The sequence below is a fragment of the Lepus europaeus genome, chromosome X, assembly GCF_033115175.1.
Source record: "Lepus europaeus isolate LE1 chromosome X, mLepTim1.pri, whole genome shotgun sequence".
NCBI lineage: Eukaryota > Metazoa > Chordata > Mammalia > Lagomorpha > Leporidae > Lepus > Lepus europaeus.
Genome location: NC_084850.1, coordinates 2,448,966 through 2,472,881, shown reverse-complemented (window position 1 = coordinate 2,472,881; position 23,916 = coordinate 2,448,966). Strand labels below are relative to the sequence as shown.

At 44.7% G+C, this 23,916-nt stretch overlaps 1 protein-coding gene across 1 annotated transcript; it reads right to left on the bottom strand.

Annotated features, from left to right (window-relative positions):
* Positions 1-16: 16 nt before the first annotated feature.
* On the bottom strand, positions 17-17,421 carry GABRE (gamma-aminobutyric acid type A receptor subunit epsilon). Its single transcript, XM_062182926.1, has 9 exons — positions 17,331-17,421; positions 12,997-13,235; positions 12,514-12,581; positions 8,702-8,922; positions 7,897-7,979; positions 6,403-6,540; positions 2,503-2,655; positions 2,173-2,372; positions 17-1,901 (listed from the first exon to the last, which is right to left on the bottom strand). Exons 1-9 carry the CDS (start codon positions 17,384-17,386, stop codon positions 1,500-1,502), a joined length of 1,560 nt encoding a protein of 519 aa, XP_062038910.1. The 5' UTR covers positions 17,387-17,421; the 3' UTR covers positions 17-1,499.
* Between the last annotated feature and the right edge of the window lie 6,495 nt (positions 17,422-23,916).

Genomic DNA, 23,916 nt, shown 5'->3' with positions numbered 1-23,916 from the left:
CCCACCCCACCCCCAATATAAAGTACAGACACAGATTTCATTCAGCATATACAAGCATCGGGGCATTTCCAAATTCATCTCACTGGGGGACCAGAGCCAGGAGAGGTTTGATTGGGGGTGGGGAGCAGTATGAAAGCTCCAGGCCCAGGAATTGAGCAGGCTATTGCTGAACAGAGCCTGCCACTCTGGGCACCACCACTGGGATGCCATCAGAGGCAATGGAATCAAGTCATGGTGAACAGAATCGCCTAGTCCTGTCATGTGATTTAGAAGTTGACAGTGGGCTCTTGTATAGCTTCCAGGGAGATCCATAGACCCACAGAAATCTGTGCTGCAGGGTTCCCACCTGCACAATGGCGATAAGAATCCTGCCCTGAAGATGTTGCAGGGCTATGATGAGGCTCCAAATATAATTTTTCAAAAATACTTCGCCAAAGGTAAAGTTCAATATAAATTTAAGGGAATTCAATTGATTGATGGTGATTGTGAGAGTGCCCCAGGGATAAAAGTGGACTGGCTCATGGGCCCAGGGACTAAGAAAGCTGTCAAACTCCCATGCTGTGCCTTAGTTGGGCACCAATCAGTGGCAGGTGATACCTGCTGCAAAGGACGATTTCCTTAGTTTCTTGCCCCAGGAAGTCTCCAAGGCCTAGCACCTGGATCAGGGTTGGGATAGTCACTGAGGAAGTTACTGAAAAAAGTCACAAAGGTCAAGAAGGAGAAAGAAGGTGGCATATAAAGCAGAGGGTCATTACTATTATCACACACAAAAATAGATACCCACTGGATGTAGGGGCATTGAATTGGGAGTGCAGATGGAGGCGGGAGCGGGGGAAAGTGAGGTGTCACAGCAGCAGATGGAGGGACACTGTCCCAAACACGTTCACTTAGCTGGCTCTCCTCCTCCTAAAAGGTTAATGCCAGTATCTCTCTGCTCAGGGAGGAAGGGGAGGGAGATAGAACTAAGACTACCATACTATGATTTAAGGATGAGAGTCTCCTTTCCCATTACACTGTTTCCCAGCATCTTAAGGTATCAGGAACAGGCAAGCAACTGGTCTGTGCACTTCAAAGCTAAGGACAGAGCTGGGCCTGGAGTACCACATAGGCAATAATGGGTTTCTGGAAAAAGGCAGTGCTTGTCAACACTGTTGGAAGAGAGCTAATCTGCTGGTACATGGTCAGAGTTTTAGGGAACTGATCACTGAGAGCTTATGATTGTTAAGACTGAGCATTGTGACTGCCCTTTGAAGAATACAGAAGTGGGACTTGTGCCTTGTTATTTGAAACAAACTTCTGAGGCTGAGGGAATGGACAAGGTGGCGGGAAAGAGCCAACTAAAACAAACTCTTGGCAGGCTTGTACTTGAGGATTTGGGATTGAAGGACACTCTCTAGCTGCTCCTGCTGCTGCTGCTGCTGTCCCCCAACTCTCTTGGCAAAGAACTTGGACCTCCCTGGGGAACTGGGGAGGCTCTCTCATAGGGCATCATCTGGCACCTACAAGTTAAGGCAAACAAGCCAATAGAGCGCATTGAAGAAGAAAAAGGTCACAGGGAAAACAACCCGTGAGTAGTTGTCCAGGCGGTAGATGTGGAAGCGGAGGCGACCTCGCTGCCAGGTGCTGCCCTCACAATCAGGGATCATGCAGAAGTACTTCCTGAAACCCTTGTAGCACTTGTTGCAAGCCAGCTTGGAGCAGAAGCTGCGGGGGCCCTGCGGGATATCTGGGCTGGGGGATCGTCGGATCGAGCAAGATGGGCGCTCCTCTCCATCACTTGCCTCAGAGGTGACAATCTCACACACAAAAACTTCCTGATGCTGGCGGGCACGGGCACGAGCACGGGCACGAGCACGGGCACGGGCACGGGTACGAGCTTGGGTATTGCTAGCAAAACGAGGCTGAAAGGGACAAGGAAAAAAGTGGGGGGAAAATCAAGTGAGATGAGCCAATCTAAGTGCTGCCTTGGGATTTTCTGGGAACTGCCTTTTGCACTGTTTCTTGACCACCCCCAGAACTCCCATCAGGAAATTGATTCAACTCCCCCTATCACCCTGGGTAACCCCCCCATCATTGGGCAAGCTGGCACCCATGTGCCATAGCCCTTGTGCCCTCGCTGGTATGACTCCACAATCCCAAAGTCTTGCCACCACTCCCATACCCAGGTCATACATAGCGGAGCTTAGGAGAAGCATGGGCTTTCATCTGGTTGTAGGTCAGGAAGTTGAGTACAGCAAACTCCAACAGAGCACAGAAGCAGAAGACAAAGCAGATGGCGATATAGAAATCCAAAGCTGTGATATAGGAAACACGTGGAAAATTCTTACGAGAAAAGGTGCCCAATGTGGTCATGGTGAGTACAGAGGTGATCCCTGCAAGAGCACAGGAGTAGAAGTAGGCTCAGCTCCTGATCCATATATTACACTGCTCAAAGGATCCAATTGCGTTAGTCAGGCTAACTCACAGTCACGTGCCCATTCTTGTCCTACCTTACCCTCTTACCTAAAGAAGTTCGGGCTGGAGCAGACTCCTTCTTGATCCAAAAGGAAACCCAGGAGAGCATCGTGGTCACAGAAGAAGGGACATAGTTTTGAAAGGCAACATAGCCAAACCGCCTGCTCACATTGAAGAAAAATGTCATGACCATGAAGTCACCTGGAAGACAGGCAAACAATCAATTCATTAAAGCAATGATAAGAAGGCTTCTTTCCCCAAAACAGAACATCCACATTAAAGGTCTCATTGTTGATCTTATGGGGTTCACTACCACAGTCCTAGCATAGAGGCACCTTGCCCAATGCAATGCACATAGTACCAGAACAAGTCCAAAGAGAAGACTTATTGCAAGACCTATGGTCAGTTCAGAGCTAAGCCAAGGCCAGAATTGTAATCACTTCTTTATCAGCTCACTGTCTCACACACATGTGTCTTTTCAGGGTGGCACCAAAGTCAAATGAAAGTGAAAAATCAGTTAGTCCTCTAAATATCAGCTGTTGTCCAGATGGTTGAGACCTTCACAACCAATTGGATGCCATGTATATTTTACAGAATCACAGTGTACCACATGTGCAGCTGGCCCTTACAATGTATCTTCAAGAAATGAGCTAGGAGTGGTCCATGCTGTGCTGAAGGACATACCGATCTTTTGGCCTCCTCATTACATATTTACTGTTCCATCCATGGCCAAAAGCAAGCACTTACCTGCCTCCCAAATTTTTCCAAATTCCACATGAGCTACAATCTATACTGTGTAATTTGACCCTAAAGGTCAATTGTGATGTGTGCTTTACCTAAACTAATCCCATCTATTCTTAGATTTCTTGAGATAGCCCAAATATTTTAATATTCAAACTTTACCCTCCCTTTCCATAGTCTATTACTCCTTACCTAAATTCAGTATTTGTGGAAAATGGAAGAATTAGCTAAAACTAAAAATTTCAAGCCTGCTGAGTATATATCCACAAGGCTGACTATGGTCTTCACATTCATTTTGGCATTGTGTCTTTGATTCTGATTCTCACCCCAGATGGCAATGACCTGGGCAGGACTCGATGACATACTAAATCTCTAGTGGCACATCCAGCACTACTCTCTGCATGCTATCATGACTCTATGGCTTATTTGGGATTTGGGCTGAGCTCAGAATGTCAACTTTCAATCTCAACATCACATTGAATTTGTAATAGCTTCAATCCTGGCTCTTTAGTGAGGCTAAGTTCTGAAATTCCCAGCCCTCCCTTCAAGCCAGCAGAAGATCAGAAACTGATATAGCTGCTAGTCAACAGCTTTATAAAGCAGACCAGGACACTAACCTGTCTGTATATCTCCCTATTTTGGGGAAATAGCCCAGCAGGTCTGGGTGGGCTGGAGCTGAATATGAAAGAGCAGATCTTCTTACTCACCTTGACAGCACTGACACTCAAGGAGCAAGACTTCTCAAATCATTCTGAAAAAAGGCAAGGAAGTAGCCTGGGGTCAGAGAGAAACCTGTGTCTAGAGGGGGACAGAACTCCAGCAGGGCTGCTGCAGGGCCTACACTCATAATTGCCTACTGGTCAGAATGTATTGATCAAATTCCAAGTTATCTTGCCCTGAGGTCATGACTGCAATTTAAGACACTTTTAAATAGCTATAACCACTTTCCACAAAACTGCTGAGTTCGTATATTCTTGTAGCAAGATGTATTATTCATTCAGATATATTTTAATTTTATTTATTCTGACCAAAGAAGAGCATTCTCTACTTGTCAAGAGGTGGGAACCAATCTTCGAATGTTTACAGAATACTGACACACACTTTTTTCTTCCTGAGGAGTAGAGAAGCATGGGAAAGGGAAGAAAGATATCTAGGTCTGAGGAACCAAGGAAAAAATTATGCTAAAGACTAAAGATGCTTTCTGCTCATCCATTATCTGCTTTGGTAAGCTCAAGGTTGTCCAGTGCACTGTCAAAGAGTCAAAATTAAAAAGACTGTGACCAGAGGACTAGGACTAGAAGGATGAGTGAATCCAAACATTCAAAGGACAAATGAAGGAAAAGGACCTAGGGCTGTGTACACTACAATGGAACATGATCCAGGGTTGTTATGATGATACTGGTCTTTTAATCTTGACTCTGTGGAAGAATGACTGGAATTAATGTAAGCTGAATAGTTATAAAGAACTTGGTCCAGTGGTTGGAAGTTCCAGAGATTTCATTTTCATATAAATAGAGAACATTTTCTGATAGGCAGAGCTGTCTAGAGAAGGAAGATAACCCCTTATAAGTAAATTCCTGATCATTGATAAGAGTCTTCATCAGTGTAGGCTGGTACATTCACTGAGGGTGAGTTTAGACTTCCTAAGAACCTCCTGAAACAGAAATTGTCTGGTTCAGTGTCCAAGGTGGTCAAATAAGCAGGCTACCACTTCATTCTGAACTCTTGGGGGTGAATACGTAAGTCTGCTCCAGTCAGAACTACCCCAGGGGCTGACTAGAAGAGTTTGAAACCAGTCCCAGAGGTAGTTCTGACACTGGAGAAACCGTGATTCAAGATGAGCTAGTCTCCTGCAGAAGAGAAAGAAGATCTCTTTTCTTCTCAAGAACCCTCCTGTCTCCCAAGGAGTTCTGGTGCTTACCTACTGTCATTGCTTCCGTGATGATGCTGGCTCTGGGGCTTTGTAGTCACTAGGGCACCATTTTGAAGCAACGTAAACCATCTACTAAACGGAACCACTAGTGACTTGAAAGCCCCTAGGCCTTGTCTCCTCTGCCACTTTTGAGGATGGGTCCCCACCTATTTGGGGAAGTTGAAGTGTAGAAAGCCAAGAGGCAGATCCATGGTTAGCCAGCAAAAGAGCAAGGATCCTACACCCCCGTAGCAAAACCACTTCCCTAGAGGCCCCAAGAAAGAGGAAAGCATGTGTAAAGCAGCTCTTCACCCCTGCCTTGTACTGTGCAAGCAAAGCTCTAGCCAGGTGAGCATGAGCTGTCCCTCACCCAGTGACCAGCTCAAATAAGTAAAGCAAAAGCAGATTTTCTGCAGAGCCACTTGGAAAGAAAGCAAGATTCCTCTCATGACAAATGATTGGTTGGGTGACTGCTTCCATCCACTTTCTGGAAACGATGAGGGCAGTGGTCAGTATGGGTGAAGAGGATTTCCAGGGCTGCTCTCTGGGAGCTACCCTGGGAAGGTTCCTTGGCTTCTCATTCAGATCACCTAGGAATACAAGCAAAGATGCTCATACCTAATTGGGAGCAAGTTTAAGTGACTTAAGGCCACCCTCCCCCTTTAATCTTTGTTAGGAACAAAGTCAGAAAACCAATGGTCACTATGTATATGTTGAATCCATCATAAAGCTTTTGACAGGAATCTATGATTTTCAGGGTCACTCCTTTAAAATAAATGTCAACACAGCAGCCACTCTGTAGCTACTGGAACTTCCTGCAGACTATCCCAGTCTTCACCTAGCTGACAGAATTCTGGCCTCCACCTCCCATTAGGATGAAATTTGCTTCCCATTCAACCAGCTTGGGTTGGCTCTGAGTATGGAGAGCTTGCTTGAGCTCAATTCCCAAAAGTTATCCAAGGAGGTCAGTGTTCTAACAGACTTCGAAATTAAAGGGTCTACATTAGCAAAGCTAGCTGCAGATTGTGACCATAACAAAAACATTTTCTACTTACCTGTCCTCTCAGGAAGCTTGGCAAAGCACTTACTTCTTTGCAGATGAGACTGAGACATAGTTACAAAGTCTCAGTTTCCTCTGCAAACAGTTGTAAGTGCTTAGCATTTGTAAGACTGGAACCATGTCCTCTGATATTTCCATGGAATGAATGCATAGCATTAGTAAGGATGGCCATTTCCAGTTATGCCTACCACCCTCCTGAGTATCAGGCTAGTCCTGGATCCCATGACAGACTTACCAGCAGGGGTTGAGATAATTTCAGTTTTATTGCTCACTCCTGTAAAATCAAACTGAAAGAGCTTCCAAGAGTTCTTCTCATTGATTTCAAGCTTGAAATCTTCCCACTTGTATATCATCTCATTCTCAGGATAGGAAACTGGAAAGCAATGTGGGAAGGATAATTACATGAGATTGGCAAGCCCAGCGGAGGTCTCTACTAGCATGGAATTGGCCTGAACAACAATTTGGAGTCTTTACTCTGGCCTCACCAACTGTGGGACCTTGTGTCTCTTACCTCATCATTGAAATTTATTTAGTAAGTGCATTTACTGACCATTCCTCAGTAACAGGCCCTGGGCTGGAAATACAGACAAGAGCTAGGCAGGAACCCTGCCCTCAAACATTCATATTTTATTAAGCAAGACAATTAACTGTGCAGCCATGACTTTTGGAAATGCTCTGAAAATTTTTTTTGCCCATGGAACAGAAAGGAAACAAAGCAGGGAAAGATCACTTGGGGAAACACTCAGAAAAAACTTCATAGAGCAGGTGACTTTCCCATTAAGTCCCGAAAGCCAAGTGCATATTTTTAATATGGATAAGGCTGAAGGGGTAATGGGTAGCACAGAAAGGTGAAATGCGTGGTGTACTGTGGAAATGCCAAAGTTTCAGCATGACTAGCTCACAGTCATAGACAATGAGGTATACAAGAGTGAATAGCAGAGACTGTTTCATGAAGGGCTTTGAGAGTCGTTCTAGACTTTGGGACTGATTCCTGAGAGTTAAGGAAGGATGTAAAACTAAGAGGCAACATGGTCTAGATGATGCTTCAGTTAGGTCACTCTGGGTCTTATGTGAAGATAACATGTTGGCAAGGAGACCAGTTATGAGAGTCCAGTTCAGTAATACAGGCACAATAAAATGACTGAAGTTCAGGAATCAAGGCTGTGACAGAACATAGAGAGGTGCATAGTGTTACTAGAGATTTTGTAAGGAACATCAACAAAATGTATATGTAGGTGTTGAAGGAGAGAGCATCAAAGCTCTTGGCTTGGACAATTGGGTGAGTGATGCTATCCTTCAATGATGCAAATAAGAACACAGAGGCAACACATTTGTTTTGGGAATAGAAGTGGGGAAGAAACAAATTAAGTTTTGGACATGTTTAGGTTCAAAGTGAAGATATTATACAAGTCCAAGTGGAAGATGACAGAGGCCTAAACCAAGGTAGTGACAGTGGAGATGGAGAGAAGCAGACATACTTGAGATACATGTAAGAGTTGGGTATCTGACTTGAAGCGGATGGAAGAAAGGGAGGAGCCCAACATGATGTCCAGGTGGAGCAACACAGAAATGTCAGCAGGAAAGGAGGTGGGCATGGAGGATTGAGGCCTAAGATCTTGGTACCATCTTGGGAGAAATATAGAGGTAGAAAAAATATAAAGGGAAAGAATGAGAAAAAGGAGGGGCCCAGAATATCTCTGGGGCCCTGGAAACCTAAGAAGGTACTCACAGCTAGAGAAAGACAGAGGGCAAGAGTGAGAATCCATTGGGAATCTGAGCATGTGAAGAGAACATCCAGCATCAATGGTCATCCTATAAGGGAGAAAGGATCCTCATTAGGCTAGCCTTAAACATTTAGGGATTCACCCAATTTTGGTCTGGGGACCACCATTAATGAATGGCAACAGTAGAATTTGCAACAAAAATCTCAGAGACAAAAAGGGAGGAAAGGACAGCTTCAATATAGCTGGCAACTCTGGGCTCCGTCATCAGAGAAGTGTATGGACCAACTTAGGTGTTTTTTTTGTTTTTCACCCAGACCAGCTTCCAGGACCTCTCAATACTACCCGAGTCTACTTCCTTCCCTATACACCATCAACTCACTACCATATTCTGACTGGTGTTGAAGTATTCAGCCTGCTCCTAAGAATGTTTCCAACCGCTGTGTTGCTGCTCCACCTGGACAATTCCACCACCGTGGACGTGTCTTTAAATCCAGTGCCCACTTGGGATAGAATTGTCCATGCAATGCAGTTATACTGGTACCTTCTAGTTGAAGGAGCTCTGGGCTGGGTCCTAAGGAAGTGAGTACCACTCCTAGTTCTGCCACAAACTTGATGTGTAGCTTTAAGCAGTTTCTTCCTATTTTGTGGCTCAGTATCTGTCTGTACATGAGAGGATTAAGCTCATGATCTAGACCCAAGCCTTTGAAAGTATCATTCAGGATAAAAATCCTGCCCTTGAGCCCATGAGTCTTTTTTTCCCAGAAGGGAAGGGAGAGTCCCCAGAGATGAGACTCTAGAGACCTGACATACCTAATTGTGTACAACACCTTGCCATCCTTGTGGATGCGAACCATCTGGTTGGGCATGGTGATCTCATGCTCTTGGGTCCTCTTAGAATTCCTAAAAATGGTGTCTGGAATCCACAACTGGCTCACCACATTTCCATTCAGAACAAGAGTCTCAAAGGTGTCATTGTAACGGAGGCGCTCGTCATACCAGGTCTGATAGAAGATTATGTCAATTGTGTATTCCTGGTGGGAAGGATGGAAAAGTGTACATGTGGGGTTGAGCAGATAAAGGACGTTCACATACAAACATCATTTGCTACTATCTAACCTTAAGACAACATGGTAGAATGCAGAGAGCACTGTACTTGGAGGCAGGAGGTGAGTGAGGTCCCTACTCTCTCTATCCAGAAACTCTTCCAGTGTCAGGGCTAGAAGGGATGCAGAGGTGACCAAGTCAAATAATCCCAGCCAAGAAGTCAGTTATGCCTTGATCAATTATTAGTAGAGGGAGCTAGGTCCCCACATCATGCAGCAGTTAATGCCATTCTCACACAGCTCAGAACAATAGAAAGGTTTGCCTTAAGTGAACTTCTGTGCTTCTTTATCTTATCATCTCCTTTCCGCCATCTGGAAGCACACAGAGCAAGTCTAACCCCTGTTACAGAGAGGAGTTTTCCAAAAATGATATTTCATTCTATCTATCTAAGACGCCCTTTCCCACATTACTGAATCCAGATGCATTTTGTAGCTGGATAAAACTGAGATCTAGAGCACCTAGCTGGTCACATCTTAGTCAAACCTATAGGATGAATGAAGTCAAGTCAAGGAAGTCTGTGGTCGACAGGTTTCTTGAAGATTAACATCAATGACATCAATGACATTTGGTGATCATTAAAGATTCTGTTAGGTCTAATGTTGTAGACACTGAGAAACCTCATCATCACAAGTCAAAGGGCATCACTCTAAGGTTTGCATCACTCTAACTATCCAGTACCTTTTATGAGGGTACTTCAAAAAGTTTGTGGTATCAAAAGGCAAGTTTATTTTGGTGCAAAACAATGTTGAAATCTATGCATATAAGATATCTTCAAAAAGTTCATGTATTCTAAAAATAACCACACATGAATTAAAAAAAAACTTTTTTGCAACAAAATAAGCTTGTAATTCCATTTTCCCATGAACTTTTTGAAGTGCCTTTATAAGTGAGAGTAAGAGAATATTTCACTTAATTGTAAGAGAACACTGGACTTGATCACTAACAATGACACATCTGTACAATGTATACATACCTGGAAAGATAAATATGGAGTCATGTCAAAATAAAGCAATTAGAAAACAGCCTTAGACACTGACTGGCATTACTGAAAAGTGGATATACCCTAAAAATGATTTCAAAGTAATGTGGAAGGAAGGAGATCTGTTAAACTTGAATGGCAATTTGTCTCACTTCAGTTTTCCTATAAAATGATTTCCATCTGTAATCAAATAAATAATATTCATGTTACCCTAGCTGAAACCAGTGTCTTCACCTGCCATCATGTTTGTTAACTGGTGGGCTAGAAATAATTTGTAAATACCACCCATCAAAACACCACCCCTGTGTTCACAGCTGACATTGAAACTCTTCCCCTACCAGTGGGCAGAGGTCATATGCTATTTTGTAATGGGTTTATCAAGAAGAAACATCATTTGGAATCCACTGAGATTTGCATAAAGGGAAGCAGCTTAAGTTTAACTGTAGGAGTTTTATCTTTCCAGGTGTCTTGTAAAGAAAGTAATATTCTCAAATAGATACCAGTCTAGGTAGGAAGATGCATTCGATATAGAAAACTGACAGGCAATGGTGGCTTAAGTGCATGGGCTGGGTTCATCACTCATGGATCCTGTGTTAATAAAGCCAGGTCAATATCATGTCAGACCTACCTTTCCAAAGCAAATCATAGATCCCAGTCCAAAATAATTTTCAAAATCTACAAGCACACACACATTTGTATACAGTGAAATTTCCCTTTTTAGCTTTTATTTGGAGATTACATATGTTAACTAACCTCAATTCTTCATTCTCTGGAATTGTATGAAAAATGAATTGCTTTGAGTCACAAGAGAAATGTCTATTTAGTTGCAGGTTTTGTAAACAAGGAGAATCACTTTTTTTCTTTGCTTGATTTTTCCTTCAAACAAGTGCCCATAACTTCTGAATATGTGTGCACATGCATAGATCTATCTACGATTATTTGGTCTCCAGATATTGTCTATCATATAAACTACTAAATGTCAAGAAGGAAGAAGCACAGGAAGCTAAAAATTTATACCACTTGTATTGACATGAGTAAAAACAACAATAGAACAGCCAGCAGCTTGGACAGCAAGTACCACAACTACATTACAGTTAACCCAACCTCCCTTATTTTAGAGGTATGGAAACAGGCTTGGGGAGAAAGCACGCTGTCCAACGTCACACAAATAGACAATGTCAGTGCATTGGCTCTGCTGCTCAGAGTGCCCGGGGATGGCCTTCACTTGTACCAGAAATTCCTTTGGTCACCAAAGTCCAATTTTCCTTTGCAGAATCCCTAGTCCTTTTCATTTTGTTAACCTATATCAAAAAATTAGTATTAGCCAGAAACTCATAACCATAGGGGTCAATAGAGCCTTCAGGGAAAAGATTAAGAAAATTTCTGCTTCCCAGGACAAAAGATGATGGCAGCAGCTGCCACATTACTAAGAGCCAACTAGGAAGTAGAAAACTTCAAATGTTCCTCAGAGTAGGCCAGAGAAGCAGACAGAAAAGACCTTGCAGAGCCTGGTTACCACATGGGAGCCCTTGACCCTACCTGCCACACCCTGCTCCACTAGCCTTCACAAATGGAGTTAATGTGTCTTCACAGACCCAAGTGGCTGGCAGTTCTTACTTGGCCAGCAGAACCTCCTTGGGTTTCCAGGCTATGTGAACTACTTGGTAGTTGGGGCCTATAGTGTGGAGAATTGCAATTAATTGATGCAGGGAAGACCAAGTAAGCAACTGGGATATAAGCTAGTAATACTGAGTGCTAGAAAGAGAGAAGTGTGGTGTAAGAGAGCAATGAACAGCCATGGAGGGCAGGGAAGATGCCATGAACAACATGTCATCTGAGCTGGGCCCTGGAGGAGAAGCCTTTAGACAGGTGCAGAAAAGCACTTGAGCAAGGGCTCAGCTCAGAGGTGCAAGGTGGTCTGGGAACAAGCATACTCTAATGTGAGCAAGGCACATGGTTTCTAAAGGGGTGAAAAGGAACCAACCATGGAAGCCCTTGTCTGATAGAGGGTGGGATTGAGCTGCATGCTGCAAAAAGGTCAGGAAAGCAGGAGGTACATGTCTAGAGAGACAGCATAGAAGTCTGATTGGTGTCAGCAGAGAGCTTTGCATATTCTAGGTGAGAGATGATGAAGGCTAATGGGATGCTACTGACACTAGGATGATACCAATGGAAAAGGGAGAAGGAAGGAGTGCAAAACTAGAGACATATTTAGAAAAAGATTAATTCCATACAAATAATTATCAGGAGAAATCAGCCATTCCACAGTGGTGTTAAAAGTTGCTTTATTATTTTTATTTTTGAGTGAAGGATGAAAGATATAGTCACGAAGGTCCTCTTCAGGAAACATGACTTACCTTTTCCATCCTTGTTCTTAAGTCAGTGATAGTTAAAATCATTACCTTCCTTCAGGAAAAATACAAGTAAACAAAACTCTTGGAGTTTTTACAAAAACACATAGCACAATGCACAAATACACGGAAGACCCCATAGGTCAGCCCCTGGGCTAAGAAATAGGATAATCAAGCACAGTACTCACCATGTCCAAGATAGAGAGAGGACCAAGACTGTTGACAGAGATCTCAACAGTGACCACAGTGGGCTTCTCTGTAAAGGAAGCAGAAGTAGCTGAGGTCAGTATGAAACAGCAGCCTGGAGCAGTGGAAGGAGAGGTCAGAGGGAAGTAAAAAGGAGGCAGGGAAAGTTTGGGACTTCAGTTTCAGTATTCAATCCTAGTTCTTTACTTATTATTTCATAGGAAGACCCAGGTCATAAACTGTTAAGAGTTGGATATATTGCTCGCAAATCAAACATCTAGTTCAGATGCCTCATTTTATAGTTGGGAAAACTGAGGGTGAGAAAAAAGTCTTGAGCAAGGCCAATGATATTGCCGAGTCTGCAGTTAACATCTCTTACCGGACATACATAACACCCTTACCTATTGCCAGGCCCACTCTCTATACCTGTGTCCTCAATGCCACTATGATCTCCAGGAGGGGAAGAAGTGTGTTCTGTTACTCACTGCCAATGCCAGGGCGCAGCTTGTGGTCATAGTTACTCAGGATAGTGTTCAGGATGCGAGTGGCTTCCGGGAGTTTGCCAGTCCCAGCAGCAATGGGCTTTGTTTCTTCAGAGAGGAGCTTCCTCCCAAGAGGCTGAGGGTAAGGGTGAGGCTGAGGCTGAGGCTGAGGCTGGGGGCCATAGATGATATCAACGTGGGTGAAGGTTTTATTCTCCAATGCAGCCTGAGGTCCCTCGACCCTAGAACATACAAGCAAAGAATGAAACTCTTCCCTCTACCCTGTAGGGGTGCCAAAAGTGCCTCTTGGGACAAAAGCACACAATCGAAATGTCTGCAATGTAAGGCTTAATTAAATAGTGACTGCTAATGGTAAATTATAGACACTGACATTATGCTTGTGAATTTCCTTTTTAATGTTGCTGCTCTTCAAGGATTTTCTATACTCTCTTTTTTATAATTCTGTACTTTAAAAAATCAACAATAACAAAAACCTGACACTTCAATCTTAAAAGAATTCCCAATGTAAAATGAAGCAAGGGGCATTTGTGTGTGAGCTCTGGCCAATCAGCTACTGTTACTAGCTTTGGCTTCCAGTCCGCCTGCCCAGCACCACCTGGGAGCAGTGGGCAGGCAGAGGGCCAGGGCTGTTGAGGAATGCTTGTGAAAGCCAGAACAGTCTCTCTCAAGAAGGACCAGGAAACTGGGAATAGCCTGCAGTTTTGCTGGTTTTATAATACTCCATTCACTAGGAGCAGTGGCGCAGGTGGGGGATGGAGGCAGGAGAGCCAGAAAGAAAGCTAAAGAGTGGTTCTTTGTGGATAGCTTAGCACTGAGGAAAAGCAGGAGGCCTTCTCCCAGGAAATGGATGGCCAGCAGGAGTCCATCCTGAGCACCAACGACAGGTACCATGGTAATAATGATGATGATGATGATAAATTAAAAAAAAAATACCTGCCAGTGTTTGAAACTCCCCTATGGCATTAGAAGTCAGGGTAGTGCTAAGTTTGCTGGGAGGCAGTGACAAAAAGGGGAACAGGGGACTTCTGGTCATGTTCTAGTCTTTGACCTGGATTTCCTAACAAGATGTGGTCACTTTCAGACAACTCTTCAGCTGTGCACTTAGGATTTGAGCACTTTTCTGTATATGTGTTCTAATTCAATAAAAATTCTTTTTAAAAGTAAAAATGTCACACATACTAATATATGGGTTTTATTTGGATCCTGATTCTAAAGAGAAAATTATAAAAAAAAGCATATATGACACAATAGGAGAGATTTGAACAGTGACTAAAGAGGTGAGGCATGAATAAATTGTTCTTAAATTTTTGGTGTCGTACTAATAGTGTTTTCTGGTGTTTTTGAAGTCCTCAATAACTAGAAATACATACTAAAATATTTACTTATGAAATGATATGGTGTCTGAGATTTTAATCAAAATAATCTGAGCCAGAAATGGTGGGCATGTGGGGTACCGATAAAACAGGTGGAACACAGGTAAATAAATGATGGCCCTGAGAATGCATATGTGGAGATGCAATCGGCTAGTCCCTGTACTTTTATGCATTTTGGGAAAAAATGATAATTAAAACCTTCTAAAAGCCTTCAGTTCAGATGAATGTGAGATTGTTGGAAGGCAAGAGAATGGTTTCTTTGGGAGAAGGGGTATCTTTTGGGGAGCAGGTGTATGCTGGGGGGCGGCCAATAATGTTCCATTTCCTGTTCTAGGTACTGGTTACAGGGCATGTTTAGCTCATGATAACTCACTGAAGTCTTCTCATACAATTTATGTGCTTTTGCACACAAATGTTACATTTCTAAAATGATTTTTTAAAAGATACCTATCAGAAAACTTGCTTTCCCAAATAATGGGCAGTCAGGGCCAGGAGATGTGGGTTGGCCCCTGTATCACAGACCAAGGGATTGCCAACTTAGGCAGCAGATGCATTTTTCTTTAGGATTTCAAGCTCTTAGAATTGCTTAACTGGCATGCCGATGTGCTAAGTTGAAGCCATTTCTCATGTGTGAACCAGCTAATTCCCATTGTGAACTAGGGATGAACAGCAGTTGGGACAAGCAGTTTCCACATTCAAATGCCATATCCAGAGGACATCCTCATTTTCTATGGATTTTTAGGTCTCACAGGCACTGGATGCTAACTCTTCAGTCCTCTGAAGAGATAAGGGCAGAGGCTCCTGGAGGGGAAGAGGGGGATTGGGGGCTGGGACCCAGCAACATGAGCTACGTGGCTAGAAACGTGGCACAGTCCAAATTGGCAGCCAGTCATAGGCTGTGCACTGCCAGCCAGGACCACCCAAAAGCCTTCAGCAGCCTCTGTCAGATGCCAAAAACCTATCCAGAAACAATCTCCACAGGTTGAGAAGTGCAAAAGCAAACAAACGTGAAAGCACTGAGACCACCTAAGACCTCCTTGCCCCTAGACTAGCTCTTCTAAGAGAATGGTAGCAGACAGGCTTGAGGTTGCTTTGATCCTACAATTAGCCTTTGGCACTTAAAGCAAACAAAATAAACAAAAACCACATCCTGGGATCCTTGGAGCTAAGAAACTGCTGACAATGCTTCCCTTTTCCCCAGCCAGCATTGAGCTCACTTTCAGGACTACAAAGAATAAAAACTTGAGAAACACTTATATGCTGCAATAGTGAGGTTGTGCACAGGGGCTCTTCAGGCACCCATAGTCCTGCAGGTGTGATTCAGCAGGTGTGCTGAATCTTCCTAGTATTCCCCTTCCCTCCCCTAAGCCGGCTGGCAGGGGGCTGGAACATGAGAAGGGACACTGTATTGTTTTTCCAAATCAGCTCTGTGGCTCTGTGTTTCAGTTTACAAATAGAGAAACGGAGGCCCAGATGGAGCAAGAGCTGTGCCTAGAGTCACAAAACTTATTTAAAAAGGCTGAGCTTGGACTACAGCATGGTTTCCTTGTTCAGTATGGCCCAGAACACTCCACTGTCACCTCCACAGCTCCTCTCTGACATCACAGGTTGCCATGCTGACGGTGTCTTGAACATCAGTTACTGCAGCCCTCCCCCCTGGCAGGGAGGGTAGTCTCCTTCTCCATGGTCCCTATCCCCTGCTGTTTTCCTCTCTGAAACCCCTCCAGCCCTCTGCAGACACCTCACCACCACCACTACCAGCAGCCATCTTTAGCCCTAGCCAGTAACCATGTCAGCACTTTGAACTAGTCCAAATGCCATTTGGAGTGATGTGGATGACTGGGAATTCCTAGCACGCATTCAGAAATGTTTAGCAAGCCCCACCCTAAGGTACCAGTGAACCAGCAGGGGCCCGCACAGCCCCTCCCCTGAGGAGCAAATTTAGTCTGAGATAGGCAGAGAAGCCATGTCCCCTCACACCCAAATGAATAAAAAATATACAAGCCCACAGCCATGTAGACTTCCGAAAAAGCTCCACAGATATGAAGCTTAGGAACTTGTGACAGTTTACACCCAGCAGGAAACTATAATTTCGGGGGAGGGGGAGAATTCAGCAGTCAGCTTACAACTTAAACAGCCAGAAACCCAGGGGTAACCTTCCTAACAAAGTCCTAGAAACAAAAGCCGGTGTGAGGGAAGCTGACGAATCAAGGGGAATCTGAAATGGTCATGGGGGCTTGAAATCCAGGACTTAGACCACAGCCCTCAGAGAACACTATTCCTGGCCTCAGGCTCCAGTAGGCCTAAGGCCCAGCAGGGCGTCTAGAGACCAGGAAGGAAGCAAGGAGGCACGGCGCTGCTGAAGTGAGAACCCACAGTCTAAACCAACGCTTCTGCTTGGGACTAGCACCAGGAGAAGCGCCGCGATGGGAAGCAAGTAAAGTCAGCTGGCACCGTGCCTGGTACTCAGTAGGCGCTCCAGGAAAAAAAATGTTATGAATTAAAAAAAAAAAAAAAAAACGAACTCGGCAGCACTAACATTTTTGACGCACTTAGCCCTACCCTAGCCCGCATGGCACCTTCCCAGTGTTCCCCTAGTCCTTATAGCACGAGCCTCTCTCTTCCTGCGCAAGGAAGTGGAGTGGCTGCTGCAGTGCTCTGGAGAGCGGGTGCCCGGGGATGTGAGTGGCTGGGAAAGGCTTTTCGCTTTCCTTCCCAGGCTTCCCATCAGTGGCCCGGGGCGCCCCATCCTGGAGGGAACCAGGCGGAGGTTGGCGGCGCGTCGAAGGGATGCGGAGCCTGGCTAGCCCCCTCGAGGAACCGGAGCAGGGCGGCCTTAGGGCTCGAGGAACGCGGGACTGCGGGGGTCCTGGGAACAGGTTTTGTTCCCCGGGAGACGGAGCTGGGCACGGAAGGCTCCCAGGTCCCGGCATGGAGACTCACCTCGACTGGAGGATCAGGAGTGTGTTCACGAGCACCAGGAGAACTTTGGGCAACATCGTGGCGGAGACCCGCGCGACCACCTGTGCGGAGGTCGCTGTGCACGGTCTGGTCGCACCAAGCGCGGTGTGGAGGGTTTTACTGCGCTCCAACTTTCACTCCTCCCACTAGCCCCGCCCCGCGCTCCCCACCCTGGGCCCTCCCCCTAGCCCCGATGGAAATCTCCGACGACGTGATCAGGGCTGCTGCAAAGAGCGGGCGGAGGCTTGGGCGATCGGGCGGGAGTAGGAGGCGGGAGCCCTGCCGCCAAGCCCCCCCCCCCCGCCCCCTGCCGCCACCACTGCAGCTCAGCCAGACAGCCAGAGGAGGGGGAAGGGGGAAGGGAGGGGGAGGCAAGCTGCCTCACGCGGGGCTCCGGGCTGGAGAAAAGGCGGCTTGCAGGGGTGGGGGTGGGGGGAGTGAATAAGATAGGGGACTGGGGAAGGGGGGGGTTTTACCTCCTTGGCCTCCTCCAAACCGCTGGCGCTCGGTGGACTTTAATAATGCTCTCTAGCTGTTAGCTACCTCACTTGTTGCACATTATGGCTCCCAAAACCCTCAGCTCCTTCAGAGCACACCTTTTGACATCCGATGTAAGCTGGGTAGCCTAACACCTTCCTTGGAAGAAGAGTGACTTATGGGCCTCCTCCCCAGGCTCTCGCCTTTCTCTACAGGCTTTTTCCAGGTATTTAGGGACGAGTGAGGACTGGTTATCAGAAGACAAGCAGGGTCGTTTGCAGGAACTGATGTAACCTGGCTCCACGTTCAGCCTTTTAGGTTCTGGGGCTTGGTTGTGTGAGAGACCACCTGCTAGCAGGAGGCCTTGGAAACTCCCTTTCTAAGACTGGGTGGTCAAATCTTTTTTGACACTTGGCTCCAGGTGCTATCAGAAGGGAAAGGTACATAGCCTCTTTTCCAGGGGAACATTTCAAGTATCTTAAAAATCCCTGGACTTCATCTTCTGGCCTAGGCCCTCCTGGTGCACTTCCCCTGGGAAGGATGGCCAAGATTTGGGTAACTAGCTGCTGCCAAACACTAGCAATATCCACACCTGTTGCTCTACAAAGTCTGTGCACATCCCAGCATGCCTAGTGTTCCTTGGAGAGGCTTTACTGTGCTGCACTAATCTCATATACCCTTTCCACCCCCACACCCCCTGAATCACATCACTCTGCTTTGTTATCTTCACAACACTGCTTGGTAATTGATAATTCTCTTGGGCATTTTACTGTTTACAGTGGGATTCCCCTGCTAGAAAAAACAGTTCAGTCTCTCTCTCTCTCTCTCTCTCTCTCTCTCTCTCTCTCTCTCTCTCACACACACACACACACACACACACACAGAGAGAGAGAGAGAGAGAGGCTGTATCTGTATCCCTAAAACTTAGAAGAGTTCTGGACACACAGCAGGCACACAACAAATATTTGTAACTGCCTGTCTGTGGCTGTGCACACTTGGACCTGAGGCTCTCTTCAGCTTCCAGTACAAGAGAAAAAGAAAAACTGCAAGGCACATTTATGCTTTCTGTACTTATGCTTCCTAGTCCAATGGCAGGGCCAGTTCCACGTGCCTGTGACCTCCAAAACTGTAAACACAAGGGGTCTCCCACCTTTTAACGTTTGGCTTTGTAGTCACCTCTTGAACATCTTAGTAATTTTTGAACAAATAGAGCAGCATTTTTCTTTTTCCCTGAGCCCTGCAAATTTTGTAACTGGTCTTGCCCAAGAGGGGCATTGCAGTGGAGGGAACAGTTACAGACCCTTCCTTAGATCATGAGAAAGAGAATTCTGCCTATCCACCCACCTCTGACTATTTGTATTTCAACATGTCTCTCTTCAACTTGATATTCAAGCTGGCTATAAACAAGAAGTTTATGTTAGTAGCTGTATTTTCATAACTAAACCAAACTATCCATTGATCAGAAGAGCAACAAGCATCCCCTTGTCAGAAGTGAATAATCAAATTTCACAACCAATAGCAAACCACTATGTGTCCTGCTATGTATGCAGTTGAGGCATAAAACCAGAACCACTGATCAGAGAGCTTGTGTGTCCCTGCCCTCACTTGGCATGACTTGTAGCACATGCGTGACATGCTTTTCCTTTTAGGCCAAGGGAAAAATACTAGCCCAGACAAGTTGTGCAAGACTCTTAGTTTAAGTAACTGGGCTTGCAAGAAGAATGAGATGCTGGGGGCACTGGGAGAGTCAGGCGGGAGGAAGAACTATCTATAAAGCTAAGCCAGGTGTTGAGGTAGATGAAAGGACATGCAGGGGACAGCCGAGCTTTAGAGCAGATAGACTGATAATGGAAGCAGAGGCAATGAGGGTAGTGATAAGCCTGTGGGCTTTTCTGGAGAAAGGATAGGTTTGGAATTCCAGATCCTTCCCTAGAGGCTAGGTAGCTGATCACAAAACAGGTATTTAGAGCCCCTTGGGTTCATGTTACTCATGTGTAAAAACAGGAATTATAATGCATCCCACCTCCAGGGACATTTGTGATAATTCAGTGGCACATAGTGTCTGGCACATGGTCAGTACTCACAAAACTTTACCAACCATTCTCACCATTACTGTTAATAGTTGATAAATGGCAGGTGCAGTCACATGTGATATCCCTGAGCTCTTGAATAGTACCCAGGAAATATCTGACTGAGGAACACCATGCCAGGTCCAGGCATACTCTTACACTGCAGAACAATGGCTCATGGCCCCAAAACGTGGAAACACCATGGACAAAACAGTACTCTATAACTTGAGTACTGGACGACCTGGCTAGTGAGTGAACACCTCAGGCTGGTGGCACCAACTCTGCAAAGAAGAAGAATGGCATAACTGGGGACAGTGATTGAGGGGCAACAGCATATGAGTGGCATTCCAAGCAGGGAAACAGGCAAGACACAGACAACAGAATAAATCTGATAATTTACAGTATGAAATGCCATAAAGAAGTTAAAATTCATTATACAGCCAAGAAGGACGATAAGAGAATGACAACCAGGCTATCAGTCTGGCCAAGGTACAGAGGACATCCTCAGCTCCAGAAAACGCAGGGTAATCAGCTCTGAAACTACTTTTGCCACCTCTAATTCCAATGTGGAATAAAGGGAGCAGGAGGAAGGTAAAATGACAAGGCTATTAATATACGAGAGGCTGCCAGGCCATTATCGTTTATTTCAAGTGGTGGTAAAAGCAGATGACTCATCCTTCAGAGCTGCAGGACTTAGCACTAGCCTGGATGGTTTACTGGCTTGCCTGTTTTCCCAAACCTGAAGTTCAAGGCACAAGGTTTCTAAGCTCAAATAACCCTGAGGAGCCAAATTTCTTTATGTCACCCATAAGAAAGACTTTCGCAAATGGTCTCAAGGGAACAAACAGACACTTTGACTGGGAACAATATTGTTTTCCTTCCTTCACTAGCCACATTTCCATGCCTTATTAGAATTTTTTTTTTTTTAAACTTTTATTTAATGAATATAAATTTCCAGTGTACAGCTTATGGATTACAGTGGCTTTCCCCTCCCATAACTTCCCTCCCACCCGCAACCCTCCCCTCTCCCGCTCCCTCTCCCCTTCCATTTGCATCAAGATTCATTTTCAATTCTCTTTATATACAGAAGATCAATTTAGTATAAAGGTTTCAACAGTTTGCACCCACATAGACACACAAAGTGAAACATACTGTTTGAGTACTAGTTATAGCATCAAATCAAAATGTACAGCACATTAAGGACAGAGATCCCACATGAGGAGCAAGTGCACAGTGGCTCCTGTTGTTGACCCGACAAATTGACACTCTAGTTTATGGCACCAGTAACCACCCTAGGCTGTCGTCATGAGTTGCCAAGGCTATGGAAGCCTTCCAAGTTTGCCGACTCTGATCATATTTAGACAAGGTCATAAAAGACAGAGTGAGAATAGTAACCAATGATCCTAAAAGTGGCATTAACCAGGTTTGAACAATTATACAGCATTAAGTGGGGAAGAGGACCATCAGTACACACATGTTGGGAGTAGAGCCATTGGTGGTAGAGTAGAGGTTATGATTACAAAGGAATGAGGCCCAAGTACGCTAGACAGGGTCTAGAACAAAGGACAGAGTCATTCTTAGAGGAGCTAAGAAAGGTGCTGTCTAAGCTACAATTAAGTTTTCTGATTGAGAGGCAAATAGAACCTGATAGAAGGGGCTTGATAATAATCTGGTGGGCTTTAGGCCTTGTAAGTTAAGAGGCCCAGACCTATCTATCTCTTCACATGGGGTATATCCTAAGGGACAAGGCCTTATTAGAATTTAATGAGGGGCCTGCACCGTGGCTCAACAGGCTAATCCTCCACCTTGTGGTGCCGGCACACCGGGTTCTAGTCCCGGTTGGGGCGCCGGATTCTGTCCTGGTTGCCCGTCTTCCAGGCCAGCTCTCTGCTATGGCCCGGGAAGGCAGTGGAGGATGGCCCAAGTCCTTGGGCCCTGCACCCGCATGGGAGACCAGGAGAAGCACCTGGCTCCTGGCTTCGGATCAGCGAGATGTGCCGGCCGCAGTGGCCATTGGAGGGTGAACCAACGGCAAAAAGGAAGACCTTTCTCTCTGTCTCTCTCTCTCACTATCCACTCTGCCTGTAAAAAAAAAAAAACAAAAACAAAAAACAAAACAAAACAAAACAAAAACAGAATTTAAGGAGGAAAGGAAAGGAGGAGTCTCTGTTGGTATTCCCAGAAGGGGCACCTTTTTCCTGGTGCCTTGGTTAGGTGCAGCTGGCTTACTGAGAGACATTTCTTCTCCAAAACCTAAGGAAAATCAATTGCCAAGTTGTAATACTTGCTGGGCCTGTTTATTAGAGGTCACAATTGGGAGTATTGAGCTTGGTTATGTGCTCCAAGAAGTTCCTTGAATGATGGGAACTCTGGCATGAGATCTACAGTGTGTAGCAGCTTGTTGTACAAGAGGGATTTTTTTTTTCAACAGATTGGGAAAGTGTGTAGTTTCAGGGTAAAAAAAAAGGTCTTTACAAAGAGCAGGCGTTACGCCTTTTCCAATGCCCCATCAATAGCACCAATAGCAGGGTCTCTGTTCCAAAATTATGAGGGATAGTGCTCACATAGGAAATAAAAAGTGCTCAGTAGTGAACTAGCCAGATTTGAGCTCTTCTGTTTCTATGGGCAATTTTGAAAAGTGTATGTTTCTGTCTCTAAGAACCTTGTATGATGGCCTGTAAAGGAATCTAGATTTGGAAAGGACTCTAAAACATTTGATGAAGCTACTCCTGAGTTTTTCTCAAAATAAGAATCTGGTTTTAGTCTCCCTCCCAAGTAAGAAATTCAAATTCAGTTTGAACCTGAGATAGGGAGTCCACTGCCTCCACAAGCAAGTGCCACCTTTAAAGGAGCTGTACAGCAAAGAAGCCTTCTTGACATGGTAAGTGAAGAATTTTCTGGCATAAAGTAGAGGAATCAATCGAATTCTCCATTACTTTTTGACTCTAAGTTAGCCAGGACAAAACATTTAACCTTGAAATTATAGAGCCTGCTCTTTTGGTTCTTGTGCTTTGTGCATTCAGGCAGGAATGGTTTGAGCTCCCCCATATCCATTTTCACAATAAACAAAAGCATAAAACACACTATCCTAACACTTCTGATGTTATAAGAACCATAGATTAGCCAAGTATGTTAGAGACATCACATTTATTTGGATGTCCTAATGTCAACACTAAGGTTTCTGCAATTTTTTTTGACAGGCAAGCCCTTGGGACTTCATTCATGCCTGTTTACACTTGGTCTTCATAGAGTTCTACCTATCCTATGGAAACCTGTTGCCCCAGTGCACAACAATTTAAGAGCAAAACTAGAAGAGAACAAGTATTATTTATTTAATAATCCAGACTACAACTATTAATTAGCATTATGATAATCAATGCAATTAGTCATAAAATTTTCAATGTATTCTTAGAAAGGGATATCACTTTCGTTTGCTGTGCCTCAGTTTCTATTTTTGTTTGTTTGATATGAGAAATATTATAGTTCCCTTGCACACTTAGGCTGTGTTATTACTCAAGTTGGTTACTGTGTTGGATCATTTATGCTGCTTTTAGTGGCAAATAATGAAAACCCTTCCTTGGACTGACTCAGAAAACAAAAACATTTACAACAGGAAGTCCAGAGTATGTGGGCTGCTTGGTTGCTTGATTCAGCAGCATAGCAACGTCGTTGAGGACCATCTCACAGTCATCACGATGCAGTTGATTGTTTTCATTAGTGGCAGAACTTAAGCTAGCAACAATCGAACCTAAAATCATCTGATAATTATCACATAGGTCTTTCTGGTGTCCATGGTCTCTTAGTACTGTGGATTTTCCAAATTGGTGACTTTCCAAAGCCACCAATTGCATTCTGTGTGAGACTGTGCTAGGAAAAAAAAACTCATTGAAAGATTAAAAAAGCTATCACGGGGGCCCTTGGTGTCAACAGACTGTGATGTCTTGTAACTCTAGGAAGGTCTCATTCCATGATAAGAGTGATGATAAAGCACGATGGGAAAAAGTCAGGGAGATTAGAGTAGA

Bases quoted from the DNA above. Each gene is read 5' to 3' on its own strand.
- GABRE (XM_062182926.1), bottom strand. From the start codon at position 17,386: ATGTTGCCCAAAGTTCTCCTGGTGCTCGTGAACACACTCCTGATCCTC. The intron at 13,236-17,330 runs GTGAGTCTCCAT...TGTATGTTCTAG, and splicing joins CTCCTGATCCTCCAGTCGAG to GGTCGAGGGACCTCAGGCTG. The intron at 12,582-12,996 runs GTGAGTAACAGA...CTTCCTTTACAG, and splicing joins GCTGCGCCCTGGCATTGGCA to AGAAGCCCACTGTGGTCACT.